A 19530-nucleotide genomic window follows, 5' to 3' on the forward strand; every position below is an offset into this window, starting at 1 on the left:
TTTTCAGTGAATGCTTAGTTAGATTTTTCTTTTTATGTTCCTCAGTCTATATTTGTTAAACATGACGCATCTAAATTCCAGAATTACTATAAAATCATTCTTTGTCCTGTAGATATTTCTTATATACGTTAACCAAAGTTCTTCAGTGTTTAATAAATGCGTCTCATTTTCATGCTGCCCTCACACTATCAGACACTTAAAACAGTGTTTATGTTTGAAATCTGAAGAACCAAGGCAGCAATTAAGGCAGAAATTGTATAAAACATTGACTAAAGTTGTCACCAATTTGAGGCAAATTAGACCATCATTTTTCTGGTTAAACATAACATTTGTGCACCATCTTGTAAGTTCAAAGTATAGTTTCCCAGCTTGGATCATTAATTAGGTGTGCAGTGTAGATGGTGTACCAGAAATAGCCTGTTATTCTGTGTAGACTGGTAAATAAAGCCTCTACTAGTGACTTTCATCGATATTTGACGATTGCACAGGCTTGTCATTATGGTATTTACTCCCAAATCTTATTAGAGGAGAACAAGATGTGCTGTTCTGTCCTGTCCCAACAAGCCGCAGTACTCCTCCACTATCCACACCCATCCCTACGTTAGCCACTTTTTTTCAGCTGGCTTCTGACCTCCTCTGATTTTGCTACCTGCAGATCCCTTTCTTCTTTTGCATCATGGTTTCTGTCCCCTCTCCCTGTTCAGATTTTTCTCCTGTTCCTCCTCCCCATATTCGAGGCTACAGGATTTTTCTTTGTTGACATTGCCCAGGTGTCTTCATGGAGAGACATTGAACTGACCAAGTAAAGAAGGATAGTCCCCTTCCTGATGCCACAGGTGCTCCTGGCAGTCAAGAGAAGTAGTTAATAATTCTTACTTGGCTCCAGCCTCTTTGAGATCAAGAGCATTCAGTACAGATAGGGTCTTCAAAAATTCAGGAGCCAGATTACAAGAGGACTCCACTAATGGTGTGAAAACAGCTTTTAGAAGCTTATAAACCTAAAAAAAATTGGACATCCTTTCACAGAGATGATGATTCCTGGGTACCAGTACACCTTGTACTCACCCACTTCCAGTTCTGGGATTCTGCCTCAGAATTTATGGGCGCTAAAGCCACTCAACAGCATAGTTACATGACTTAAAATATGAACTCAACAGCATGTTTTCTTAAAAAATTGGATTTAAGTATTTTTAGCTGAAATATTTCAAGCGTTTTGTAGTAGGCAGACAGGGTAGGAGATTTCAACACTATTTGGTAAAATTCAAAAACAACTGAAACTGATATCTTACCACTCTAGTGAATGATTCTCAACAAGCATATAACTGAAATGATGAGAAAACCTGTGTAAACAGAGGGGGGAAAAAAGGAAAACAGAGTAGGAGTAAAGAAAAAGGTTCTTTTTATAACATTTAACACATGCGAATGTAAATAAATGTGGTGTTAGTGAAAGTTAATTATTTTGAAAACAGTCAGCAAAGCAGATTAAGAGGAAAAACAGTGCAGCTGAAGACAAAGGAAATGATATTTAGTCTTTGATCATAAGTTTTCACAGTGATTTTCTGTTCACCTTCAAGGGTGGCATAATTTTATGAATAACAAAATATGTTTTGCTACTTGAGTAGCCCTAAAGAGAAATGGTGTTAATTCCATACAGCCACTTGAAAGAAAATCACATGCCTGATCCTCCTTTAAGAAATAACGTTTTTATTTATTAAGTCTTTTCTCTCAAAGAGAGACCCTAAAGATGCATAATGAAGTTTACATTCAGTCTCAAAGGAAAAGACAAGTATATACAGTGTGCTCATACTGCACACTTCCTCAGACAATGATCACAGACAAACTGCATATATACCAAGCTGAAAACTTGAAATATTCTTATTTTGTAAGTATTTTGTTTTCATTGCAATATTCTTGAATATTTAGTACTCTTTTTGTTTGTTTGTTTTGTTTTTGTTTCTCCCTAGAGTTTGTTCCACCTCACAGGTGAGTCTTTTTGATACAATTGGACCATGGCTTTTCTACCTTTTAAGGTATAACAATATACATATATATATATATTTTTTTTTTTCATATGATCACCATGTAGGTAGTGTATATGTTCACCATGCAGGTAGCGCATAATCTTTCAGTCATCTCAATTTCTTTGTTTAATGTTGGTCAAAACATGATGCAGTAGTTGCGTGAGCAGGGGTAGGACAACTTGTCTGTGAATACCCAACTTTTGCATAACTTGGAGAAGTCCTTCTCTTCCCTGCCCAGGAACATAAGGGCTCTTAATGTGTTGTGTATGTTGAAAGTGCTCAAATAGCTTTAGTGTACGTTTGAATTATCTTTGGGCTTCCGTGGTAACTGCCCACCAAAGGACCTGCCATCACTTTGCAAAATCAGGGTGTTAGGATGTGCTGGGTGACTGTCAGACTCTGCAAGCACTGGCTGAAGTGCTTGATTGAACTCTCCTGACCTGGGGATTAAGATCTGAGCCCTGGTGCCAATATGACAGAGAGTGCTATTGGTGGGAACTGACAAAGGTAAATGCCTGTAAACTTAACAGCAAAGAGATGGCAAAAATAGCCCAGAAGTAATATATGTTAGAGACAAGGAAAAAGCTTTACTGGGGTTTTTACTGCATACATTAATTAGATGCATTTATATATTAATTTTCTATGTAAAATTGAAACATTATTTTTCTGGTCAAGTCCCTCCATAAATTCCTGTTGAGAAAGTCTGCTTCTGAAAGTACACACCTGCCTCTCAAGGAAGGTTTCTTTCAAATTCAGTTTCTTTGAATGATTTTGAATTACTGTTTTGAACAATTGCCTGTAATGTTGACACTCAGTACACTAATCTGAGTGGGTATTTTTCTTGTTTGTACCTTAACACAAATTGTGGGCATTTACTTGGTACTCAATTACGTGCTTCTATCTCAAGTTTTTTAATGTATTTCAGATCTAGTATTACTTTAATAATAGTGTAGTGAACAAAAAAATGTAGCAATGATGTTTATGTCTAAATATTTATGGAATAGACTTACATGGGCTTTCATTGTCCTTCAGGCTGAGTCTCTGCACCATCGTCTCCACGATATGCTGAAACTACAAAGTCCATGGAGTAGCATAGTATGAACAGTGAAGAAAAAATCTATGAGGTTGAAAATTAGCAGTGATGAAACTGATAATTGGATAGGCTGAAAAAGGTTTTGTAGCAAAAATCAAGCAAGACAAAATATTTAGAAGATTCTTTGTGTTTTATGTTTTTTTAGTGTTTAGGGTGTCACTGTATAGTAATAAATAGAGCTTTAAGTTCTTTTAAGTTGTTCTTTTCTTGGGGGAAACTGTCATTATTGCTACCGAAAACTGATTTCTATGAAAATAACCAAGTATGTAACTATGTTGTTTGCTGAGTATATAGAACTCAAATGAAGAACAATAATGACCATCCTTAACTCCATGCTTGTACTTAGACATCTTTGAGTGATATTGCATGGCATTCAGCCAAGGTTTTCAGAGAAAATACTTAGCATTAACCTAATCCTTTTTTTTTTTGGACTTGGTGAATATTTGTAGTTTTGACTTCAACAGAATTGAGTCAGAGTCAAAATCTTTTTTTTTTTTTTTTCAAAAATACTTTTAAAGTAGCAAGAAGTTATAGGAAAATCTTTTGATGCAAGGTAATCTCAAAAACTGTCATTGAACATATGCTAGTTGTAATGGGAATGTTCTTTGTATTGTGCAAGTCACGTGAAGTGAATTTGAGTGACTATGAGTATTTCTAGATGGCTTTAAAATGGAATTTTGAAACCTCCTGTACAACCCTGCATTCATAGCACACAAGTGATCAAAATGCTTGTTTCTCTGCTGAAGGTATGAAAAGTTTAGGTTACCAGAAGGTACAGTTAAATTTTTGCAGGAAATCCTGAAGATCCCTAAGAGATAGCTGATAGCTGATAGTAAGAGAACAGTTTTATATTTTTATTGGAAAGTAATGGATTTTTTTCACCCTTAATTGGCTAACAGCAATGTATTGCGAAGATTAATATGGAAGTCAAACTACCGTTTATGTGATTATATATTGCAAATATGTGTGCAAATGCTGTATGTGGTGTTTTAAGTTCATTGATGCATTAGGAAAACACATTTAACATACAGTTAGGAGATTCACAAAATGAAAATTAGTGCATGAATTATTTAGCTAGCACTGCACTTTGCCCCAGAATCTAGTGTTTATTATTGTGAGCTTTAGCAGGAAACAGAAGCAGTATCAATTGGGAAAACATTTCTTTACTGAGCTGAGAACAGTATGGCTTTCTGGTTTCCAAGTGGGGAACCTGGTTCTTTGCTTTCTTTGTTCCCAGTTAGGCTACTCCCAAGCTATTTTAGCTGAACATTTTACATACTAATGGAGCCTAGGGAAGTGCATTTGGCAGCCGTTCATGGGATAATAATGAAACACACTGTTTAGTACTGCATACTGCTGCTGTAAAATGCGGGAAGTATTTTATAGAGATCATGGTGAGCAGAGCTGCATCCACTTTAAGCGATGTAAGTGCGTGAACAGTGAGTGAGGAAGTTGTGTTTCAAGTGAGAGTAACTGTGGAAATCCTTTGCTTTTGCAGGTAAAGAAAACGTGTACAGAATCAGATGTGTCAGAGCCTCCGAACACCAGGTATGGTAACGAAAGGCAAGTGCTGACTGCCTGCAGCTCGGTGGTGCAGCATGATACGGAGCTGAGCTGCAGATACATAGCACTGTGTGCAAGAGACCTGCTTTGCAAAGAGTGAAGGACTGGGTTAATTTTAAGTGCTTTTCACTCTAGAAGGTTTTCCCCCCTCAGTCTGAGATGAGGGCTATCATCAGGGTTGATAAGTATAAATTGTGCCATAAGGCTGAATTATCATTCTCAATTTAAAAGAAAATCCTAAGAAATATCATAAAGAAATCTATGTAATCAAATTTCACTTTTTTTTTTTTTTCTTTTGTCCCTTTTCTGCACACGTGAGAAACCTGATGTTTACTAGTAATACAGTTTATTTCCTGTGTTGGCAGTTCTGTCTTAATTTGTGAAAATTTACCTTTATCAAAACTTTTTTTTTTTTTTTTCACTTCTGAAAAGCATGGCACTGTGTTTATAAGTTAGGAAGAGGCCATGTATTCTTTAAAATGAAACTTTTCAAACACTGTCTTTGCTAATTTCATGTACATGGGGAATAGGAGCTGCATTTAATTTCTGTGTTTTGCACATGGACGTACAAGTGTGTATAGTTCTGAGCAGGTGAAGTAGCAATTGTTTTAGGTTTGTGTGTTTCTGTTAATTAGTAAACTGTTGAGCCACAGTGGGTGATTTTCTTAAGATTTGGTGGTTTGCAGTGTTTTTTGTCTTTGTCTTGCTTCTGTTTAGAAGAACTATTTAATTTTCACAAAAATTGACATCATGCTAACACTGTGATTAAAACTCAGAAAAGCTAAGTAATTCAAGGTTTGCCAGATTCCATCCTCAGATTTGTGTCGCTGTTGCAGCAGCATCCTTTGGGAGCTGGGGGCCACATGTAATGTTAAAGTCCAATGTAGTATCTGTGGCATGAGCTATGCAGTGCACTGTCTGAGTTTCTTTGATTAGCTTCTTGTGTCCCTTATGAATACATCTTTGCCTTTCATTTAGTTTGGTAAGAGATGAATATATATAAGGGAATATAAAATTCGGTGTCCTGATATGCTTCCAGTGAAGTCAGTAGTAGTTTTGCACACTTTGGGGCATATTTTGTCCTTTGGTTCTCATTTAATAACTTATAAATGGAAAATGTATCTGCTGTCCTGCTGCTTTGGTTTAAATTTTATTATAAAGATCAAGCTCTTTCCAACTACTTTGATGGCATAACAAATCTCCACTTATCACAACACTTGTGCATGTATGTAATTTTAAAGACAACCATTATATCTCAAATATTTAAAATTATGATTTAAAATTTTGAAGAATCCATAGATGTTTTTTCTTCAGACTATGAATTGCAACAAGCTTGAGGACCCAGGATATAACATACTGTCATTATCTCTGCACATTAGGAAATTTCTTAAGAATTGTAATTAAATTCTTCATACCAGGTGTAAGGAACAGAAAACTTTTTTTTTTTTTTTTTTACCAAGTTTAAGAGGGAAACCACGTTACAAATAGTCAATTTGAAGGAGAAATCAGGTAATATTTATTTATTTATTTATTTTAATGAGCAAAACCGAAAATATTTTTTTCATTTGGAACTCCATGGTCTCAGTTTGAGGATATATCAGAAATAGTCGAAATTAACGTTCCTGGCCCGTGTGTGCGTAATGCTGTGTATACAGCCCGCAGCAAGCATTTTTTGTCAGATCTCGGTCCGCGGTGCGACTTGGGTCTTCCAGGGGAATCTCTGACGGCCTTTGACTGCAGCAGCGCTAGGGGGCACCGCACAGCACATAACACTTGAAAGCCTGGAGCAAGGTAATTCTTCTCTAAACAAGTCTTAAGTGAAAACATTGCACATAAAATGAAACATCAGCATAAAAATGAATGCTGGAGACACACAGCCTTACAGAATGGCTCCTGGCTTGGGACCTAAGGCCAATATCATTCATTTATTTAGCTAGCTTTATAGCGTGTTGGTTTTGGATTTGAAACTATTACAATAAATGCAGATGGAAAGTGTTTTTACAGTAGGGAAGTAATTAAACTGGGTGTGGGAACTTTGTCAGGAGAATTCTTGGAGTGACATGTGTGTATCAGCAGATTCTTTGTCTTGCTTGGCCTTGGTTCGTCTTTTAGAAAGAAACATTCAAACTGCAGATGTAACTAGTAAATTCCCTTCAGAAAAAAAAATACTAACCTATGAAGCATATCAAAATATGCTTTCCAGAAGTATCCAGTTATATAGACAGTAAAAATCAACTGTCACCAGTGTTTTTTTTTATACAAAAATGGTTATTATCTCCACAGGTAAACTGCAGACACACACAGGTAACTGTGGTTAAGAACTGAAGTCATGGTGGGTAGGCACCCACCACATTATAAACACACAAAAAAACATGCATGGATCTTCAGTATCTCTGTCACAAATTGTAACTCACAAATTCCTTACTTTTACAAATTCTGTCTAAGTCTCTTGAGGGTTATTTTGCAAAACCCCTGTAAGCTGTTTGTAAATACCTTTGTCAGATTGTTTACGCATTAAACCTATCACGGTGTTATTGTGGTTATAGCAATACTAAGGCATTCTTTCTACATAATTTTGTAATAAAAATCAAATTCACCCTGCATGTCTAAATATCTGTCTAGTTGGACAAAATGTTTATATCTTCCTGGAGCCAGAAAGGTTGGGACTTGCTGAGTGTCATACTACAGGTCTGACAAGACAGGAGCAACATGCATGGGTGACAACTCCATCACTCTGGCCATGTATTAAATTCACTAGTGAGATTAGGAAAAGTTCAGAGCCTATAAACACACATTGCTTTTAACTGTCTTATATACTGGGTATAAATGGGACTGATCCCCCAAATATGCTGAACAGCTCCTACATTTTATTTAATATTATATAAGAAACACTGAAAATTAGCGTGATGCATGAAAGTTAACTTGTTTGCAGTTGTTATAACTCCATTTTTACATAGATAATCAGAGAAGTATTTTTAATACTAATAATGGAGTGTTTTGTTGCCTTAAAACTTGTAAGCTACAATTACAGCCTCATACCTCAAGATATTCCTATGAAAATGAGTTAAACACTAGAATATATGTGAAGTCTGGTAAAATGGTAAATACTGGGTCCCATTCTCCATTTCACTGTCAGCTACAACACGTTGGTTTTGGCTATACAACCCAGGGCAGCATCTTTCTTTGTGACAACAGACTGCTTGATGAACATATCACTGCTAGCCCAAAGTCCTTCCCTTCCCCTTTCCCTCTCCCTTCCCCTTCCTACCAGGCCTGTCAGAGATTCTACTGTAAGATCAAAGTCACATCACAAACTGAGATCTGGCCCAAGATATCTAGTTTACTGGGTTATAAAATCAAACAGAGAGGGGAGGAAGAGGAAGTCCCTGCAAAGGGAAAATTTAGCAGTCTTCTGCAGCTTCCTCTAAGTCCACTGATTATAGGGCTTTTTTTGCCCTTTGTAGAGGATAGAAGAATCTGCAGAAGAATGAATAGATTTTTCTGACAGATGAGACAGTTTATTTTCTTCCTGGAGAGGTAGCTATTATGTTAGTACCAGTTAGACAAAGTTTGTTCCTATGTATTGCTGAAAAGCAAATTCACTAATGATGATTACTGGTGAATCACGTCCACAGAGACACAGTTGCCAGATAAATAGGCTGTCTGAAAAAACACAGAGGATTTTTTCATGTTTAAAAAAGATCTCCAATATTTCAATTTAATATGGGTTTCAGTGAGGCTTTCAGCATAGATTGCAGCTGTTCATCAGACGATTGCTGTTCTGGCCTTCCAAACCCACCTTCTTAAAAGTGCACCACATTGTAAGATTTAAAAGGTATGCATTCCTTTTCTCTTCCTTCATCCTAAAAGTCTCTTTCAACCCCCCTGAATGAGAAATGGGCTTTTATATTTTTTCATTGTTCTCATTTGGATACCTACTCCTGTTTTTGTTTTTATTTTGTGAGGATATAGTGCTATAGGATATAGCACATACATGTCCAGAGACAATTGCTGTTGTTAATGCACTAACAAGTAAATAGATGGTATTGGATAACAGTGAGAGCTACCACAGTTTTCACATTGCATCCATGAGACCAAGGCTTGGTTCCCCTGTAAGTCGGGACACTGGTATGAATACAGTTTTCATGATATTTGCTATACCAGAGCCATGTTAACACTGAGTGCATTACCTGAAAGGGTTTCCATGGGCATCAGTGCATTTAACAAAAATAAAAAGGAAAATGATGCATATCTCCTGCACCTTATTCTGGACAACCAGATCATCAAAAGTGTTTCATTTATAACAATTTGAGCTGTGTGAAACACAACCCGAAATTTTACTTGCACTAATTTGTTCAACAGAACCTTCACATTCTTAGCTCAGGTTTGATGGCTGGTTGGAATTAAATAATCCAACCCAAACTATTCTGTGATTCTATGATACCCTGCATTTATCTGTATTTACCAGGTCTAATAACTTCTCAACCCAAATACAAGCAGAACAGGTCATCTGATGGGTTCTGTGACAGAAGCTGTTGTGCCTTTCCCAGGGTCGTTTGAGCACACCCAACCATTTGCATACCAGTTTGTAGGAGTGTGAGACCAGCAGTACCTTTCCATTTATTTGCAGCTCAGCAGATGAACAATAAATGTTTATTATTACATGGTGAAGGGGACCTTTACGATTTAACTGCCAAGCAAGAAAAGCCAGCAACAGCTATGGAAATTGTCATTAATGTTTCAGCAGTTATAACAGAAAAAATAAATAGTATTGGTTGTGCAGTAAAAAGGGAGTGAGCTCAGACTCTCAAGTTTTCAGATATGTTGTCTAGCCAAATGCGCTCCTACATTTAATTCTCAACTATCTGAAAAGTTTTCATTAGAAGGTAGGGATTTGTTGTTTATGAGACAAATGTAGCTTATTTAGGTTAGAGGCTAATTGAAACACTTTTCAGAGTCAGGAGCAGTGTAGCACCACTGTATCTCACACTGAATAACCTGTAGATCATGGTGACGTGATAAATGGGCTTCATCTGAGGAAATGAGATATTGACATGACAGTTTAATTTAGACTCCTAAGGTCACATTCATCTCATGGTGAAGTAGATGTGTAGAAGATGCTTCTGAGATGCTATTTATTTGAACCGCTTCTCTCTATTGACAATGTATTCCTCTCTTCCTGAATATCCTTGCAGACTCCACCAGCAATTACTTGCTGCACTGCTGATTTTGCATAAGACCAGCTAGATACACCAATGAAAGCATTTATGTTGATTGTTCATATTCTGCTGTTCTGCAAAACTGTTCAGTTCCATAAGGGAATCCATGCAAAAATAAAATTATTCTTTAGTCAGGAAAAAAAAAAAAGGCGCTTAATGCTTTGTTACTGGCTGCTAGTATTTCTTGGGTTTGGGGCAAACTATAAGGAGGAACAGATACAGCAATATGAATTTGCTAGGAAAAGGCAGAATAAATAAAGCTAAAATTGAAAGACTGCCACAAGTAATTTTAGGAATTGGAACAAAAAATCAGTCAACAGGAGGTACACTATGTGATTGTCAGAATATCGCATTCATGTCAGTGAGTTCTTTATAGTTATAAACATTTCACCTAAGAGAAGCGTTTGGCAGGATCCAGGGCAGACTTCTCAGTGGCTGGCAAAAATGTTTCACAATTTTCCAATTTTAAAATAACTACATTGTGGAATAAGATTTCTTATAAAGGCTGCATTCTGGGACACACAGGCATAGCTCGCAGTCAAGAGAATGTTTTACACAAATCTGTTACTTATTAAAGGTTTGGTGCACATATTTAGTCTGCATGCCACTTCAGCAGTTTGAGTCAATCAAAGTAACACAGTTAGCAAGATGACTGTGCAGATACACGTAATTGAATGACATACTACATCCATGACCATCACACGGCACTTGCAACAAGTATGTTTTCTTCCTATGTGTGTTGTATGCTTTTCAGGCATGTAGTTTGCAGACAGCACAAGTCTTTCCTATTTTTGGAGCAGTCTGTGCGGTGTCTCTCTGCCTGCCATGCCCTGATGCTCTCATGCGTTAACTTTAGAAATTTGGTCTTCTGATTACCCGGAGCCTACTGAAGCTGGTCACTGTCTGCCCGTTGGTTTTCATTGGCTCTGGACCAAGCCCCCAAAGAGTTCTAAAAATATATATGATATGTTTACAGAAATTGCAATAATCTATTTAGAGTACAAACACATGGTATCTGATGACATCACAGAGAAGTATTGGAATGGTTTATATTAACAGATCCCTGTGGTTTTAATGATAAAATTAATGTATTTTTTATATTTTTCCTCTGTTATAAATTCCGGTGGTTTTTTGTTGTAGTTGTTGTTGTTGCTAAAATCAGGCATAACATATTTTCTATTATATTACAAATGATTTCTTTGTGTTATGCCAAGCCAGATCATGTCAGTATCAAGACTTCCACTAACCTGAATCAGTTGTGGGTCAGACTCTGAAACAAGCAAAAGCAACTAGAAAAGAACAAGAGGTTTTGAACAGCTATTGGAAACTTATATAACCTTTAAAAAAAAAAAAGACTAGGATAAACAAGATTTTAACAGAGGTGTTAGTAGAAGTAGTAATTTGGAAATTTTTTTGTTACTCTTACGTGCAATCACATAGTATTTTTGTCTAACACTACGTATTATGAAGGTAATTGCTTTCTAGTATGCATTTGTGCTGCTAGAATGCAAGAACCAACCACTGCTAATAATTTTAAACCTATACTAAAAACTGAAAGAAAAATAGTACATCTGGAAATTAAAAAGTTCTCCAAGAAACAAAGAAACATATTTTAACAGCTCTGAGTTTATTTTTTATGTTGGTTGGACTGTGTCTTATTAATGAGATAGAGTAAATAATACAAAATACTGATCAACTACATGCTGGAATGTACTAATTTAAACTAGAAGTATTTATTTATTTGCTGTTGCCTTAAAAAGGTGCTGTCATTCCTGCTCTTTAAGGTGTATTTTGAAAATAGTTAAAATCCCTTTGAATACTGTCTAACCATCTACACTTAAAGTGTTTCAAGAAATAGTTGCTATTTTCTACATTTATGCACTGGATATGACCTTTGACTTTATGTCTTACATATCTTAAGTACATGTCCTAAACAAAAGACTGTTAAGCCATTTCACTTGGTAAAAATATTGCATATTTCTTAGAGTGGGGATCTCATCCAAGGTATCCTATAACCAGCAGATATAAATCAAGTCCCTTTTGCTATCCCATACTGATCTGTGTGAAAATTTTCTGCCATCTTGGGTAGTTAGTAGTTAACAGACTACAACTATATATGAATGATAGCGGTGACTCCCAGGATATTGCTGTGTCCACATCTCTGTTTTAAAGTCCTCTCACGGTTCTGTCTTCTACGTGCCCTATAAGAGGCAACAATTTCCATGTGTGAATGTTTCTGGTTAATTGTGAGGAGGTCTAGAACCACCCCATGTAATTGTATAATTAATAGTTTTGATATAATTGAGACTTCTGAAGTGCTTTGTGATTTCTGAGCCAGCTCCAAGAGCACAAGTTATTTAGCATGCCCCAGTCATGAAACCCTTCACACATGCTGAGCTACTGTTAGGTGCTTTCAGCCATCCCAGACAGGGGGATTGTGAGTGCCCTTCAACTGAAATGCGTGCTGGTGCTCTCTGTGAGGGCTGGGAAAGGTTTGCAGAAATGAAGTTCTAAAGCTGTGTCAATGACTAAGTATTAATGGCAGTTAAGTATGAAGAAAACCCCCAACAACTAAACACACAAAAAAACAACTGAAGAAATAAAAAGAATGCAACAAAAATTTCCAAAATTTCATATTTAAGAAGTAGACAAAAAACTCATAGTAATAGCTTTCGACTGGGGTTGGCAACCTATAAGAAATACCTATAAGCACATAAACAAATGTAATATGAATTTTATGATCAAAGTTTTTCAAGCACATTGAAATATTCTATATAATCCCTTAGTCATCATTGTAGAACAATGTGGTAGCAGCACATGTACAGCAGTGCACAGGGCAGTTCTCACAATGCTATCTTCTCTCCCTTTTATACACGGATGCTGTTGCACAATGTAACTTGGGCAACTACAGTAGCTAATTCCATGAGGGAGAAATTATAATACATGTTTTACTGCCTTTACTACTGAATAAAGAGGTGACACAATGTGATGTACATGGAGACAGCAGGAGTTAAAATTTAAGTCCATTTGCAAGGCTGTTGTCACTCTCCATCATCAACTTTCTGTAGCTGGAGGTGCAGGTGCACAGAGGGAGCAGGACTGAAGCAATCCCAGTGACTTAGTGTACACCTGGTTGTTACTCATCTATTTTGGACTGAGCAGGTACCAGTGTGGGTGGTGGGCTGGTGTCCTCCCCACCTGCAAATGACACAATTTGCTTCTCTTAAATCATGGTGTGGATACTGGCAGCCCAACATAAAGCCTGAGCTGTCACCAGTTGCATAGACTGGTGGTATTTAAGTTCGCTTTTCTGCCTGTTCTTCATGTTGCATTATTAGCTCGGGCAGCGTGTGTTAGCTCACCACCAGGCGTTCTTGTCTGCCAGCCGTTCCGAGGTGACAGTCTGGCAGTCGCTGGCAGGCTGAAATTAGTTTCTGTCTATCACAGAATCACAGAATCGTCTAGGTTGGAAGAGACCTCCAAGATCATCTAGTCCAACCTCTGCCCTAACACTACAAGTCCTCCACTAAACCATATCACTAAGGGCTACATCTAAACGTCTTTTAAAGACCTCCAGGGATGGTGACTCAACCACCTCCCCTGGCAGCCCATTCCAATGCCCAACAACCCCTTCAGTAAGAAGTTCCTCCTAATATCCAACCTAAACCTCCCCTGGCGCAACTTTAGCCCATTCCCCCTCGTCCTGTCACCAGGCACATGGGAGAATAGACCAACCCCCACCTCTCTACAGCCTCCTTTAAGGTACCTATAGAGAGCGATGAGGTCTCCCCTGAGCCTCCTCTTCTCCAGGCTAAACAACCCCAGCTCCCTCAGCCGCTCCTCGTAAGACTTGTTCTCCAGACCCCTCACCAGCTTCGTTGCCCTTCTCTGGACTACGGCAGTCTAAAGTGAGTATATTGCTGCTCTGCAAAATGAGGTGCTTTGTGCCCCAAGGTGAGGTCCAAGGGTTTGGCCTCTAAAAGTAAGCATTCATTACACTTCCCTTTCCCTCTCTGTTATCCCCCCACCCCGCCCATTGTGACCAGTTTAGACTGAATGTGTTGATCTGCAAAGTCATAGTACTTTTTCATACAAAGTCTACTTGAATTTCAGAGAGTTGGAAAACAAGTACATATATTTCTGAGTTAAATAATGTATTAATCAGAACTGAATATTTTTGAGCCTTCAGGAGTCTTGGGATAGGGGAAATACTGGTTTTGAGTGAAAAAATATAAGCTGAGATTATACCTGCAAGTGTGTTTACTTAAACCAATAGTTTTACAGATTTTTTTCCAAAAATTGAACTGGATTTTGAGACATAAAATGACGGTGTTGGTTCTTCAAGTTCAGCACATTTAATCACAATGAGAAAGAGCTCTCTTTCTTTCTTTCTCCCTAGTCTATTTTTTGCTGTCATATCACATTACAGCAGCACACAGGAGAACTAATTCAAATTCTGTTCCAGCTTCTTTGACCTCTTAGATAATCCAAATATATTTTACCAATGGTGAGCCTGAATAATAAAAGTATTTGGTTCCACCTAGTTTACACTTCAAATCCAATTGAATAAGTTTCTAGAAGAATGCAATATTAAAAAATAGTCCAGTTCGATCCAAATTCCCTATTCAGAGATTGTTACATGTTGCTGTTTAAATGAATCACCTTTTTTTTTTCAAATATTTTTAGGTGTAATTCGTTGGCTAGATATTTCACAACATGTTCAGATACATTTTGAATGTCATCTGTCAATCTATGTGTTCTGTAAGTACTTAACTAACGCCATGCAGTTAGTATGTTGTGCTAGTATTTAGCACACCAAAAATCACCTCTTTGCCATCTTGCCAGACCCTGATCAGTCACTAGGAAAAAAAAAAAAAAAGGAAGAAAAAAAAGTAAGAAATGAGTAGAATGAACTGCAATAAATTCATATATAAAGACCACATGGAAATAAAGTAAATGCAAGTTTGCTTTCTGTTTTCTAACATCTGCATGTTATACATGACTTGTATGCATGTTCAGAATGTTTTCCTTATAATATTTCAGACTTGGTCTCATCTATTTATTTTAAGGTAGCCTAATTCCTGTGCTTCAGTTCTCTTTACACAGAGTTTAGGCTGCACACCAGTCATCATTGTCCCGCTCTGGGAACAGAAGTCAGAGGATCCAGATGACAAGGAGGGAAAAAGACTCCTCCAGCAGCATCTGGCTCTTTGGCAGATTTGTCAAGCACTTCTGCTAATGGGTTTGGATTTGCCCAGGGGTCTTTTATGTGGTTACATTGCAGATGGTCTGTCTGTTCTATCTTCTCCTTTTGAATGCTTTTATTTAAAAAAAAAAAGGAAAGAAAGAAAGAAAAAACACAAAAAAACTTTCATCTGATCCTTAGAATTTACACAGTCCTTCCCAACTGATAAGGTTCTTTGTGAGTCTCATAAGATGCCTCTGCATACTCCTTTCTGTTAGAAATCTCAAAGCTTTCCATATATCCAAACGTGTGTCTTGAGTTTTGCTGGCAATTCTGGACTTAGTTCTCCAGTTTAGCTGCCAAGTGATATAATTTACTGTGATCTGAGTCTGTATGTTTGTCAAATTTCTGTGGGATTTACTTTATGTCATTTGTAGAGCAGAGGTAACTTTACCTCCCCTTAAAGCATGAAATATTCTTGCCTTCTACTAGCCTTCCACCTTTGAAAACCTAAGTTCAAATCTGGATCTGGTTATAAGTGAAAATGAGTATGACGGTCTCAATCTAATTCATAGGGGATTCTTGTCTGCCATTTAAGAGAGGTCCAGGACTGCAGCAGCAATTCTTTGGGAAGGTATGTTGGCAGATCTATGGAAAAAAAACATATACAATGCCCAAATAAATAAAGCAATTTCATGGATCGGCTTTTTAGCAGAATTATTTATTTTGTGACCTGAGTGAAGAAGAGGGCAAAAAGGGAATGCATCTTCTTTCCTGAATTTCATTTTCTTTCTATTTAAATTTACAACTGTATCTCTAAGACTTTAATGTTTAAAATTTTGTATTTATTTTACTTGCTTTTCATTGTAGAAGTAATTGGCAGGTGACTAGACATAAGATCACCTTTTATTCTTATGTTATTTCAGGGTTTTATCTTATTTCCCTTCTAATTATATATATTAAATTCGATGGAAAAAACTTTGTATTCTCAAAAAATGTAGTGCTTTTCAAGTCTTTCTCAAAATAGTACTAGAGAAGCATACTCATTCCCTTTAGAGTTTCATTATTATACTATGTTTCACAACAGTAATATTTTAAAATTTACTGAGAAACAAAACATATAAAACGCAATCATGTTGTTATTAATGTCTCCTATTCGTGTGCCCTGTATTGCTAGTCCAGTCCTTAACCACCGGGCAATCTGTGCTAAGTGTGGTAACATTACAGTCTTAGCCCCAGGAAGTCTGCAGTATAGATGTGCATGACCTTAAAAACCAACACCACAGAGTTTGTTTCATCCTACCCTGTTTTTCCCTCAAACTTTGACAGAAGTGGGTATATTATGATTTTTAAAGGCAGGATGGTATGTCAGAAGTCATACTGGGGTCAAACCATTTGGTGTAAATTGGGCTTTTAGCAGACAGAGGTATAAAGTACAGGCAAACCGGCAAACCTTTTACAGTTTCCATCAGACATGCTGGTTTTTGGTTCTGTGGGGGAGGGGGGGAGAGGGGAGGGTAAGGGTGGTGCATGGGATATGGAGTAGCTGGAGCCACTGCTGTGTCCTTGCCTCTGCCCTCTGTCTGCATGGACAGGAAGGTATCCCCTACTGCAGCTCACTTGTCAGAATCCAGTCTGAGCTGAGACTGGAGGGTTCCCATTTTGCATCTGTACCTGCCACTTCTTACAGCTTCAGGGGATAATTCAGAAGGGATTATGCCCTAGAGTCCTCAGCTACGTGTATTTATTGACTCTTAGAAAAATCACCCACTTCTACGGACGCCTACCTATGCAACCTGCTCTAGGGAACCTCCTTTGGCAGGGGCGTTGGACCCAATGATCTCTGGAGGTCCCTTACAATCCCTACAATTCTGTGATTCTGTGATTGTGTAATTCTACCCAAATTAAAAAAGGTACATAAAAACTGTGTATATTCTTTAGGTCTTACATTATAAAATTATAAAATGACTTAGGGAAATCAAATAGTGAAGCAAAATTAAATGTAATCATTCAATATCATTTGTAAAGGGTAACCAGCGTGAGTATATTTATCAGGACATCATCTATCAGGACAAAATGAAAAGGGATGCGTGCAATGCATTCAATGTACGTTGCTATCCAGAATAGTTACCCATAGCTACACCTTATTACTTAATAGCAATGATTAAACGGTAAAGCAGTTAAAGCATCGGGCAGTCAGAAAGTTGCATATACTTATTTCATATTCTAAACATAGAACATTATTGTGACTGCAATTAGAGAAGAGAAATAATTGCTTTTGACACAAACTGTTTTAGAGCCAAACATAATGTGCTCCACATGAAGTAAGTTACAGAATTTTTGTCTTGGGAGCCAAGGTTCAGATCAGGTTTAACTTTTAAGGGGAACTTCACTGTTAAAAGTGAGACATGCTAATGTTTCCCATGTTAAGCTTGCTGTCTGTATTTTATCTTTACCAAAAAAAAAAAATGAGAGAAGATTCAGAATGTTTGCATTAAAATATAAAGTTTGAATTGAGTGTGAAAGTGACATGTTTTTGACAACTCTTAGTCAACGATCATAACTCATTCTTTCTGGAGATGGTTGGAGCTCTTGCAGGCCCCTGTACTGGTGGCTAATGAAATTACATTGAAATTAGGTACAATACTGCACACCTGAAAGACCTTCTTTCCCTTGGGCAATCCCTGACAAAGAACCACGTGTTTCAATCACTAGTTTGAAATGTAACAGACATTTCAATTCAGGGAGTCAGAGACACAACTAACCCTCTGCTGTCTTGTTATGAAAATGTGAGCTAATGTTTATATTGTGCAGTCCAGGCTCCACTGAAGACAACAGCAAAATTCCCAGAAATTTTAACAGGCCTCTCATCCATGATTTCCCAGTTTTAGGCTTGCTTAAATATTGTGGTACATGACTAAAATTGGCACTGTTGTTATGTTGCAATTAATAATGTAGATACATACCAGGAACTGATATCTGGACCCAGACGGTCGTCTCACTGTTCCAGTTAAAGTCATGCTGTTATGCAATGAAGGATGGTGCTGTGTGTTTTCCCTGAGATTATTTTGAAATTATATGCAGTGAGCTGGGTGACTTCAAAGGCCATATCTAACAAAAGACAGATTTGCAACAGGCTAGTCGTTGGCAGAGCTAATCGTCAGTTGTCTAAGTGCGCTTTACTCTGTATATGTAAGAAATGTCTTTTTTGCCCAAATGAGACTTAAAAGCACCAAATAAAGACTCAGCGAGATCCTCCAGTTGTCCAGGTGGTTGCCTATTCCTCTGGGTCAGGTCACCTGCTGGAGATGCAGGAAAAGCCGAAGTTCCCCTGACCAGTTGTGCTACAGAAGTTGTGGTACGGGAGAGAAGGCCGCAGGCTTGTTGGTTGTGTGCTAGCCATCTCCACAGAAGTGTTTGTTATTTGTTTATGACACAGATCATCATGTTGTAAGAACCACAGGGTCCGTAAGTGCTGATCACATCTGGAAGTGATCAGAAGTGCGAAAGGGAGCTGCTGGGTGAACTACTCTTTGAAAATGTGTCCCTGTGATCCAAAGACCGGTATTTAGACCTTTTGTATCTGTAAACTGGTAGTCTGTATTTCATGTAAGTTCAATATTTGACAGCTCCCTCTGGAACTGCAGTGTCATTATCGCTTTTGATTTATTTAAATGCCCACATAATGACTTCAAAAACTACTTTAGTCACCTTTTTTTTTAAGCAGTAGGTTAAACATGGGTTTAACCTCCCATGTACCTTCCTGTATTTTCTGTTCACGCTGGGACTAGAAGTCCGTAACCCAGCCCATGGACTGTATGGCAAAGCTCACAGCAGGGTGTTAAACATGTCCAGGCGTGAGCCAGGGCTGTGACAAGGGAGCATTCGTGCCATGAAATTGTTAGGGCTGTATGTACCATTCAGTCCAGGGTGGGCCAGGTTTTATGCAGACCAAGAAAGTTTATCTCCTTACCCTTCTCTCAGCTACTCCTCCTCAGGTAGCCATAAGCCAGAGAACAGCCTCTGGTTCACTCTGACTACCAGTTGAGGTGTTCTCTGCCTGGATCCTAGAGTTAGATTTTCTCCTACCATCTACCTTTTTCAAGGAGAAAATAGGAAATATCTGTTCAGATGCCACATTACCTCTTGACAGATACTTCCTTCAGAGCCTGGAGCGAATACCCTGAACTAAAAATGTATCATAACAAACCTGTGCCCATCACAGCCCACAAAAGAAATCTCAAAGTCTTGGATCCAGCTGTCCAGAAGGTATCAGTCAACGTAACTTTTCTTTTTTTGTGTGTGAGCATCCATTTATTGCAGCAGAATATAAGAGTTTCCCATATAAAGCTATCATCTGCTTTCATCAAATCAAACAAATCTCAGACTGCAGGCTGGGGAGGTGGAGTGGAGGGGAGCCACACAGGGAAAAGGTTGTCAGGGAAAATC

At 37.8% G+C, this 19530-nt stretch overlaps 1 protein-coding gene across 12 annotated transcripts in view; it reads left to right on the forward strand.

Moving 5' to 3' along the window:
* Window positions 1-19530, forward strand: part of EYA4 (EYA transcriptional coactivator and phosphatase 4) — a 157988-nt gene that overhangs the window by 76298 nt on the left and 62160 nt on the right. For 11 of the 12 annotated variants that reach the window (XM_040552733.1, XM_040552737.1, XM_040552743.1 and 8 more), the window contains exon 3: window positions 4613-4662. In XM_040552733.1, the coding sequence (XP_040408667.1) occupies window positions 4613-4662 (50 nt within the window). Of the gene's footprint in view, window positions 1-4546; window positions 4558-4612; window positions 4663-19530 lie in introns of those variants that run through there. The other variant, XM_040552745.1, reaches the window with a different exon arrangement.

Source organism: Cygnus olor, chromosome 3, assembly GCF_009769625.2.
Source record: "Cygnus olor isolate bCygOlo1 chromosome 3, bCygOlo1.pri.v2, whole genome shotgun sequence".
NCBI classification, from domain to species: domain Eukaryota; kingdom Metazoa; phylum Chordata; class Aves; order Anseriformes; family Anatidae; genus Cygnus; species Cygnus olor.